The 11,231-nt window shown below is 42.0% G+C and overlaps 1 protein-coding gene across 1 annotated transcript in view; it reads right to left on the minus strand.

Moving 5' to 3' along the window:
* EHD3 (EH domain containing 3) overlaps positions 1–5,683 on the minus strand; it is a 36,468-nt gene extending 30,785 nt beyond the window's left edge. Inside the window, exons 1-2 of the mRNA XM_072409960.1 lie at positions 5,474–5,683; positions 1,661–1,758 (exon numbers count right to left, since the gene is read on the minus strand). Coding sequence (XP_072266061.1) covers positions 1,661–1,758; positions 5,474–5,622 — 247 coding nt within the window. The 5' untranslated portion in view covers positions 5,623–5,683. The remainder of the gene's footprint in view (positions 1–1,660; positions 1,759–5,473) is intronic.
* Positions 5,684–11,231: the final 5,548 nt, after the last annotated feature.

Genomic DNA, 11,231 nt, shown 5'->3' on the forward strand with positions numbered 1-11,231 from the left:
TCTATAACTCTCCTCTCCTGAAATACTCTGCTCTGCTGGAGGACCTTGCTCCTTCCTCCAACTCCCCTCTCCCAAAGACTCTGTTCCTCCTTATATCTAATGCTCCCCTCCTGAACTACTCTGCACTAATGCAGGACTCTGCTCCCTACTCTATAACTCTTTTCTTCTGAAATACTCTACACTGCTTGGAGGACTTTGTTGCTTACTTTACCTTTCCTCTCCTTAACTACTCTTGTGTTGCTGAAGGACTCGGCTCCGTCCTCTGACTTTATTCTGTTAGAGGACTCTTTTTCGTTTTCTATCCAATGCTCCTCTCCTGAACTACTGTGCACTGCTGGGGGACTCTCTTCTTCTATTGTCTAACTTACCTCTCATGAAATACTCTTCACAGCTAGAGGACTCTGATCTATTCTTGAACGCTCAGTTTTTTTAAATTCCTGCAGTGCTGAAGATTCTGCTCCTTACTCAAACTCTATTCTCTTGAAATACTTCACTCTGTTGGATGACTCCGTTCCTTCTTTTATCTAATGTTCCTCTACCAAACTACTCTGCATTCTGGAGGACTCTGCTCCTTCCTCTATGTAATTGTACTATCTTGCAGGTCTTCTCTCCTTACTCGATTATTTCTCTCCTTTGAATCTCTGCATTCTGGAGGGCTCGGCTCCTTCCTTTAACTCTGCTATCCTGAACTTCTCTGCTCTGCCGGAGGACTCTGCTCCTTCCTTTATCTGCCTCTCCTCTCCTGGAATACTCTGCTGTCCTGCTTGTCTCTGCTCCTTCCTCTATAACACTGCTCTGCACTGCTTGAGAACTTTGCTCTTTCCTCTATCAAACGTTTTCTCTAGCAATATACTGCTCTGCTGAGGGACTCCAACTTTCCTCTCGTCAAATACTCTTTTCTCCCTCTTTCCTCATGCAGCTACTATAATACTATACCACAGGAAATGAGTTGGAATGTGACACATGATAATATTCTGCATCGCAAACTTTGCTGTATTTTAATAGCTGGTCCCCCCATCACATTTCCTTTAGATATTCATTTCCATGTGACCCGACCCATTACAAAACACAAATTTCCAATAGCTCATGTCGAGGAAACTGACAACGGGGATGACCCCTAGAGGGCAGCGTGCAGCTTCCCGCTCTCATTCCCAGCCAATGGCAAGGTCAGTACAGAGGAAGGGGGGGAGAGATGGAATTTCGTATGATGAATAATGAATCGGTGGAAATTCTTATTTTACATAATGATCCAGTGACTTGCATTGCGCTCTGCACAAAGCTTTCCGACCTCAATCTATGAGATGGGATTTCCTTGGCTGAACTGAACCCTTTTTTGGATGGGATTCTGGAGGATTTTAAAGATATATTGCAGTGTATTTGTAAAGATTGACAACAAAATAATGATTTCCATTCTCTCCCAACCTCTCCCATTCAGGTTAAGCAGAGGCCGTCCCTGGAGATCACATGACTAACACACAGCTTTACCCAGCTCTGATTGGTAAAGAAACAAACATGAATCGTATATGTTTGATGTCCTGATTATTAATAAACGAGAAAAAGCCCAACAGAATATGAATATGAAATCTGATAGAATAGTATGGTTAGATATCAGGAGGGGGAAACATGAGAAAGCACAATAAATATATAGAGGGATTCTCACCTCGACTGATCCTCTGCTTCTCCCCAGACAGAATTCCCGGAGTGTCGATGACACTGATACTCTCCAGAACCGGACTCGGCAGCTGAGCACAGACAAACCTGCGCAACAGAAACAGGAGAATGGACTGTCAACGTCTCTGATTTACTGATTGATACCTCTAAAGTACTGGTATGAGAGGAACCTGCAATCACTGCAATCAGAGGACTCTGCTCCATTCCTGAAATACTCTGCACTGCTGGAGAACTCTGCTCCTTCCTCTATAACTCTCCTCTCCTGAAATACTCTGCACTGCTGGAGAACTCTGCTCCTTCCTCTATAACTCTCCTCTCCTGAAATACTCTGCTCTGCTGGAGGACTCTGCTCCTTCCTCTCTTCATTAGAATGTTTTACAGCAACTTAAAGGATTTGTAATCTCAACAATAAGTGACAATAAAGGGAAAGGAGCCTAAAAAAACAAATGTAGTCATCACATCAGAAAGCTGCAATTAAATATTTGTTCTTGCGTTTAGATAGACTTTACATTTTTTGTATTGTTCAGGTTTATCAGTGGTTTTGTTTCAGTGGTTAGCACTCCGGTCTTTGCAGCGCTGGGTCCCAGGTTGGAATCTCGGCCAGGGCTCTATCTGCATGGAGTTTGCAGGTTCTCCCCGTGTCTGCGTGGGTTTCCTCCCACATTCCAAATACATGCAGTTAGTTTAATTAGCTTTCATCTAAAATTGCCCTTAGACTGTATTAATGACATAGGACTATGGTAGGGACATTAGATTGTGAGCTCCTTTGAGGGACAGCTAGTGACATGATTGAACTTTGTACAGCGCTGCCTAATATGACGGCGCTATATAAATACTGCGTAATAATAATAGAATCTGACTGTTCTGTCACTAGTGTTTCTGCGTGCTTGTGTACACAGAGCCACAAATGTGCAGCCCAATGTACAGAAGGGACCCCAATAGGCATCCATGGGAGTTACTGAAGGCAGTAAAGTAGCAAACCCGCAAGGAAAATGGTGATGGAGCGAAGAAAGAGATCAGGTGTGGAATTACTGGTGAAGGGTTCTATACGAGCAAGCCATAAGGTGCAAAAATGCTGAGCAAAAAAAACATTTTTTAAAAGAAATTAATATTATTATTTATTATTATTAAAAAGGATTTTTATAGCACCAACATATTACGCAGCTCTGTACATTAAATAGGGTTTGCACATGACTGACAGCTACAGACACAGGAGGAGGAAAGGACCCTGCCCAGAAGAGCTTACAATCTAGAAGATGCTGTGACATCATGGCGTCTTCTTCTGAGATCCTGGGAAAGCCGATGCTCCCGAATCCCAAAAGAATGAGCTTTAGCAGAGTTCCAGATTTGGGATCCTGAGCTTTCCCAGGATCCCACGGTGAAGCCTGAACATTTTCTTTGTGTTAATGGAGTTGGGATTTAGAACAAGCACAATGATTGCTCAGAGGAAGTCCTCACTGACAGGCGTTGCACTTTTCCTTTAAACCAGATGGTCGGCATCAGTAATGGCTCCTGAGTTCTCCTCTTCTCTCCTCTAATCTTGGGTTGGTTACTGAGAGCTCAGAACAAATGGCCCTCTGGGGAACGCAAAGACTACGCGCAGGCTTTCAGTGCAGGGATCTGCATTGTCCAGCGCATTAGAGAAGGGCGTGCGAGCAATGCTCAGTTCGAAGTAAATTCCTAATATTTGGATGAATGCAGGACATGCCAGCATCCACACACAGATCACAGCGTCTGCTCTGCACCTTTAATACAATCCTCACCCAGCCTGTTAGACCAGACATATTTTAATGCCGATTGTTGCAATAAACAAACATTTGCACATCATAGACTGCAGCAATCAAACGCAGCATTATAATCCAGGATCAGCTAGATCAGAGTTTCCCAACTAGTGTTCCTGCAGGGGGCGCTAGGGATTCCTTGAGCAATGAGCAGTTTGCACCTCTCGGGTCAGTTTAGGTGACCCCAATGAGTTTTCTGTAAGGGTGAATTCTTCCCACTGACCATCACACTAATATACTCTGATCTGTGGCTTTAGAAATTATAGAAGGGGTTCCCTAAAGACCGGAAAGTTATTTCAGGGGGTCCCCCATGTTAAAAGTGTTGACAAACATTGGGGTAGATATATGTTCCCCACTTCTCCCCTCCAAAAATAGTTTAAAGTGAACCTGTCACTCATTGGGGCTGATTATTAAAGCTCTCCAAGGCTGGGGATACACTTTCATTAGTGAAGCTGGGTGATCCCGCAAACCTGGAATTAGTTTCTTATTTGCTAACAAATGTTTTGAATCCTGGATTACCCAGCTTCACTGATGAAAGTGTATCTCCAGCCTTGGACAGCTTTAATAAATCAGGGCCAATGATGGACGATGCCTGTGTACAGTTTTGTTCAGCCTCTGGAACACTGCGGAAGCCCTGACTGCAATGGCAGCTTTCAGCACCAACACATCAAATCTTCCTCTTACTCCCCCTTTAACCAATAGGGAGGGAGAATTGGGGTGTGGTCCAATTTTTAGTCGGAAAGTTTCGTTTTGTGTATTAATGCGACTCTAGAGACTAAACATTGTCTAGGTGCCAGGCATTGGAGTAACATTCAGTTTGCAGCAATATTCAACCCATGGTGACATTTGTGATCTAAATTTGGAAACATTAAAACCCTTTCTGCAGTGAAGAGTTTGTTTGTCCATTGCTACAAATTTCCCACAATGCGCAGAAGAGATCAAAGCTTGCATTTGTAAAGGATGCGCTGTCAACCTACAAACGGGGGGCTGGCAAAAACACAACTGTGAGTCATGTACTCCTATATAAACCTATTTCCTATTACTTTTTAAATTAGACCTGAAGTCAACAAGTGTAGATCGGCTTTGTCATAGGGAACGCCTAAAAATGTCCATTGTGGCCAAACTATACCCCAAAAAACGAATCGGCAAATAATCCGCTGCCTCTGGGAAAATGCTACATGTAGATTATCCCGGTGGCAGCTACATTGACAATGAATGGGGGTGGCAATTAGAGACACACGTACCCCTCATTGTCGCCAGCTGCCAAATGCTGCAGATTCTTTAAGAACAGACGCTATGATGCAAAGGGCAAGGTGACAGCTGCAGGAAGCCAAGCGGGATAGCTCGATCATGAAGCAAGCCTTAAATCTTTGTCGAGCTCCTAAATATTAGCAGTGTGTTTCTGTGCCTAGGCACTCCAGTACTGTAGCCTCATAGCTGTATATCTGCAGTGGGTGATGGTCTCTGGCTGGCAGTCTCAGATTTGGTGATGGCGCTATGGTGCTGCTCAATGTTCTCCCTGCTGGAGGGGAAGCTGTACCTAAGGACTTGCAGTGCAAACATCTCCCTGCTTCCTTTATTCTGTGTATCTGTGCTTTCTGTGGATCCTGCTGCTTGGTTATTACCCCACCTATGATCAGACCTTCAGTCATCGGAGTACAGATTTAAGATGGGGAAGCCAAGCCCTCCCTCTACCGAGAAGGCTTCCTTTACACCATGGAGAACAAGAAATGCCAATCTGGGAAAGATCAGCTGCAGGGAGACACTAGGGAATTTCTTGTTCTCCCCTTGTCTTTTTTTGGGCACAGCTTTCACAGTACAGGTTCCCTCTTTGGAGGAACCTGTCCCAGGAGAAATAAAGCTTTTTGCCAACCTCACCTTTCAAAATGCTCTCATGCTCATCATCCTTCAATAATACCAATCAAGAAAAAACATGAAGGATGTCTGATTTCCATGCCATTGAACCAAAAAGAACTGTAGCCGGTGGTTTGGCACAAGCAGCACACTTATTGCACGCTCACCTGTTCAGGAAGGCGTTGCCAAAAGCATTCAGTTTTCTGAAGGGTTTCTTGGGATCCACCACCAGGGCATTGCCCGGAATCACCCCCTCAACGTCACCCTGCATGACTGCGATAAAGGAGTCTGTGGTTGGTTCCGGTCCAATTCGCATCCCCGGGAAGTCTTGTTCTAGAAGATACCTGAGAAGACAGAATAGACAAGTTCTACGGTCAGATCCTTTTCACCCACAGACCCCAACAAAAGTGGTGAATGTTGCTTGTATCAGCTTAGGGTGAATCTTTGGTTCAGGGGGGGGGGGGGGGGGGCACAGCAATAAACCTCCTGACACTGAACAGAGAAAATTCATCCATCAGTATGTGGAAAATCCCAAAGATAAAATTCCATCGCAGGGCCCTCCGAAATACCGGGAAGGTGTCAACTATGCAAAGCATTTTTGGGTGTATAGGATCTGCGGTATTTATGACGCACCGAAAATATAAGAATGTGTATGAATGGAAAATGCACCGTCTTAGGGAGGAACTCCGGACAAATATTATTATTATCAGCATCAGATAATAAAAAATACTGGCACAGAAAAGTCAAAATATTGGAACCTCCAAACGCACCCTAATCCCCCCATTGTACTTAGTGGTTCATCCCAGGTCACTATAAGACAAGTGCTGATGTAGAGACTGGCAGACTGAACCACTGAGTTTGGGGGGGGGGGACATATCAAATTCTGAATATAAAATGTACAATTCTGAGGAGTATGCCAAGCTGTGTTTGGTAAGGTGGGCAGGACGGGACAGAGTAAGGATTTTTTTGCCGTTAATAAATCAGAACTAAAGGCAGATATTACAACAAATGGATGTATTTATTTATGGTTTTAAAAAGTTTTTAAAGTTAAACTATTATAAATACTTAAATCTCAATTTCTCCTCCAATTCCCTTTACAGCAGGACTCAGACAGGGAGAGGATGGGCCAATCAGGTGCCCTGAATTCACAAGAACACAGAGATAGGAGTAGGGAGCAAAGAGATAACCCCATCAGTATGCCGATGCTCCTTCACTGACCAATCACAGGCTGAGATCTGGTAGTAGTGGCGCTATATGGATATTCCCAGGCCGGCTCCTTGCAGGGGTCACAGGATTTATAGTGAAGTTAATAATACAGTAAGTGTAACCACATTGCTGGGGACTCTGAACTCTGCAACATGAAGACAAAGTCCAGCTGTGTCACTGATATGAGAATAAGAGCAACCAGCTGCCTGACACCCTGACAAGACAACTCCATGATGTGCACCTTCCTGCTAATAGTGTCATGGAGGGAGAAGGGGAGGAACGACAGAGCAGGACAAGAGAGAGGGGTGGATGGACAGATTCTATGTATACACTATGCAATGGTTCTTACAGATTGGAGGAGTGCATAAAAAACATTAATGAGAGAGAGAGAGAAGGAGAGAGCGAGAGAGAGAAAAGAGGGAGAAGGAGAGAGGGAGAGAGGGAAGAGCGATGAGCGAGTTAACCAAGCAAAGAGTCCTTAATCTGACTTTATCCCCAGAAATATGTAAACAAATCGCCTCCAATTTCCAATTTAGATGGAAGCCTGTGGCAATTAAGTATTTGAGGGTGATGGTTTCTTCTAAATTAGAAGTTTGTTTAGGTTAAACTTCACACCTTAGCTGTGCAAAATCAAAAGTGACTTAGAAGTTAAAATAAATCTTCCACCTAGAATTCTATACCTGTTTCAGACCTTACCCATCCACCTCCCCCAGACCTTCTTTAAACAACTACATTGGAATATTTTCCAGTTTATTTAGAGTGGCAAGAATCCAAGGTTAGGTAGACAGCTTTTATTCAAACATAAGAAAATATGGGGACTTGGGGTTCCTGCCTTGTATTACACAACATCACATCTAGTACGTCTGCTGGATTAGTGTTCCGAATCGAGATTAAAACAATGGGCAGCCTTGGAACAGAATTGCAGTAAAATCCCTTTATCTAACCTATCTAACCTACCATGGATGGATTGACCACTCCAATATATTGGTCGGAAAGACCCGCTCATACAGGCTACTCTGCAGGTATGGGGGAAATGGCGTGAACCTAGACCATTGTTACCAGTGTTTGGAAACCCAGAGTTTCCCCCTGGAACGGAAAGGGGTAAATGCCAGGAGTTATGGGTTGGAGGTCTGACGAAGATAAAGGATTTTGTAAATATTGGGAACTGGTATTCCATAACTGAACTCCAGAGTTCAACTTTGCCTTTTAAGTTGGACTTCTGGAGAGCGGCACAGCTTTCACATTTATTGAGATCCCAACCTCGGTCACTAGATTTCAATCACTTACTGTTTTTGAACCATTGTGTACAGAAGAGAGAGAGATACGTCACGTATTGTCTCAACCCAACATTTTTAAAAACATGGGAGAGAGACCTAAATATACAACTTACTCCCTCACAGAGGAACTGAGGGATCTCATTTACTAATTTAATTAATAATAGCAATATGCAAGAAGTGGGATATAAGATTTGGACTAGGTGGTACAGAGTGCCAGAAAAGCTACATAATATTTTCCCTTCTAAATCTGATATGCTGGAGATGTGGCGTACATAAGGGACATATATTACACATACTATGGACATGTCCTGTGTTAAGGACTTTCTGGGAAGGAGTCCCAGAAATTAGACAAAAAATGACGATTAGGTATATATTTTTCTTATTACATCCTAATGATTGGCCCCAACAATTGTACAACAAATCTTTAGTGAAATACCTGGTGATGGCAGCTAAAACCAGCATCCCCAGAATGTGGAAGAAAACTGAACCTCCCACACTAGCTATGTGCAAGAGATTCAGAATATGGAAGATCTGACTGCAGGGATTTATGATAGAACGGAATGGTATTCAGACACATGGGCTCCCCGGATCTCCTTCCAGGAAATGGACTATAAGAATTTAATTGATTACCAAGCAGTGTAATAGTTCAAGCTTAACAGTAGTACTTTGATAGGTACATTGAGTTTTGGAGTAATTTATAATACTAGAGTTTCCTGGATAATTATTCTCTTTATTTTAACATAGAGAAAAGTATATTGTTACCTGTTTTTATTATGTTTTGTATCCGATTTTGTTTATTGTTATTGCTGTAAAATACATACAAAAATAAAGTGTTATAAAAAAAAAACACAAAGGGACGCTCTTTGTCTCTGGAGGAAAAGAAGTTTAGGAAGGGATTCTTCACTGTAAGGTGTGTAAATATGGAATTGTCTCCCTTAGGAAGTAGTTTTAGCAAGTTCTTTAGATTTAAGAAAAAGCTGGATGATTTCTAGAAGCACAGAATATAACTGGGGATTAAAGCTTTAAAATAAAGATAACAGAGAGTGCTGATCCAGGGAACATCTGATTGCCACAGGGAATCAGGAAATATTTTGTTCCCCCATTGAAGGAATTTGTACCAGGTTTTTTTTTTTGCCTTCTTCTGGGTCAACTATGTCTTATAGGGTTTTATATCCGGGATATGTTATTATTTCCCTAGTGGTTGAACTTGATGGACTTTAAATGCTGATTTAAGCTTCTTACAAGGGCCATAGACTGAACTTTACTGGTTAACATGGGAAAAGGAGACTGGGGGGCCACCTGCTGGAGGAAACATGAAATGTTCATATCTGATATTTTTTGTATTTATTGGAGTAAAAAAAATATTATCATTTAGTCTTAACTATAATAAATTAAAGGAATGAATAATAAATATACAAAGCACAAATGTAATAATATCAACAAAATAATAATAATAAACACCAAACATTTTCTTATATTTGCAGCCACATCAGGATTAGGGATAAGCGAGAATGCCTCTGGCATTCTTGTGAAAATTTCTCGAACTTCAGATGTTTTCACGAAATTTTGAAACCATCGGAAGATCTAGGAAGTTTTAACAGAAGGATTCGCGGGGAATTTGCCTGTTTGCAATAATTAACCTCTAGTGCTGCTGATCCCACACTTAAAAAAAAATTTTTTTTTTTAAATTCAACTTTGATCGGCGAATTTACACTGGCCGTTCTTGCTTAAAATTTGGTAAGAACGACCGAATTTGCCGAATTTTAAAAACTCGCTCATCCCTAATCAGGATTCACAGCCTACACATTTGAAGCTTTCACTTGTTTGGAAATTACAACAGGGGAATAACTGATGCCCCCGCTCATTAATGGTCAGCTGGTCACCTTTGACATATAACATGTATGTAGTGCGGCATGTGCTGAGTCTCAGTAACATGTCTGTGTGTAGTTCAGCCGGCTCTGTACTGGAAATTCTTCTTCCCAAAGTCAGCGCTCCTTACCGCAATTATGCAACGCTGTTATTTTCTGCCGCCTGCAACAAAGGCAGCACAATGTCTTCACGTGGAGGACGATTGTATAACTTTCTACAATTTTTTCGTGTAATGCTTTATGATTGTGAACGTCACCTGGAGCTGCTGACAGCGATTTATTACAAAGCCCGGCAAGATTAAAATTGAAGCCGGTGATTTGTGTGAAATTAGGATAGTAATGTCATAAGTATTTCTAATATTTGCTGGAAAACACTGCATATGCGTGTAAGCACATGTCCACTGCGGTGATTATGCACTGTAACCCCTTCATGACCAGAACCCGTTCAGGGCTAGCTCCCTATTCAAACAGAACCAGAGAACCATGAAAAAAGCAGGAATCATTTAGGGTGGCCCTGATCACATTGACAGCTATGGCACACTGATCACATTACTTTGTTTACAAACAAACCCATTGCTGGTCCATGCAGTCAAAGTGCCTCACAGTGAAGGAGAAAAGCACTGTGACAACTGAAGCCAGAGAAATGTTTAGGACCAACACAATGGGTCTGCTTTATTAAAGCTCTCCAAGATTGGAAAAGATAAACTATCATGAGAAAACTTTGATAATTCATCAAATCTGGAATTTAACATTTTTGTTAACAGCTAGTGTTGGTCGAATATCTCACGATTCGATTCAACAACTATTCGATCGAATAGTGAGATATTGTTCGAGTGATTGAATGCCGAATTTGAACTATTATTGAAGTCAATGGCGGGAGAATTCGGGGAATTTTTAGGGACTATTAAGGGCTGCAAGAGAAATCAGATTGCTGTTGCTGCACTGTACTAGTTGTATGTGTTCTTGGATAGCGTTTCTCTATCCAAGAACACAGGGCACTAGATGTGATGAATGGGGAAACTTGTCCCCATTCAAGCTCCAGTGTCCGGGTATTGCCTGCAGTCACAGCTGTGACCACAAAGTTCCCACGGTCATGTGACCATGGGAACTGAACTGCAGTTGAACTCCGCAGTTACACTACCATCCCCTGGGCACTTTAGGTTAATTAACCTGTAGTGCCCCGGGAATCGCACACTGTTCTCAATGATTGCAGACTTGGCTGCAATCATTGAGAAGATGCCCGGCTGGCAAGTATCTCTTACACTGTAACACGCACAGTAATATGATATATTTGTTACATTTTTCTAGCAGTGGATAAAAGAAAAATGTAACAAATGTATTATATTATATATTACTATGCTGGAAAGTGTGTTACAGTGTAAGAGATATCATGTCATTGTAGGATAACCTGTAAAAAAAAATAGGTAAATAAACACAAACACTCATTTCAATTCACAAACACAAAATTCATTTACATTCATTTCTATTTTTTAACACATTTTTTTATCCAAATTTTTACAGTTGAATCTCGTTTTTTTCGGGTCGGGTCTACCCGAATTCGAACAGCCATTTTC

This window comes from Pyxicephalus adspersus, chromosome 4 (assembly GCF_032062135.1).
Source record: "Pyxicephalus adspersus chromosome 4, UCB_Pads_2.0, whole genome shotgun sequence".
Classification (NCBI taxonomy): domain Eukaryota; kingdom Metazoa; phylum Chordata; class Amphibia; order Anura; family Pyxicephalidae; genus Pyxicephalus; species Pyxicephalus adspersus.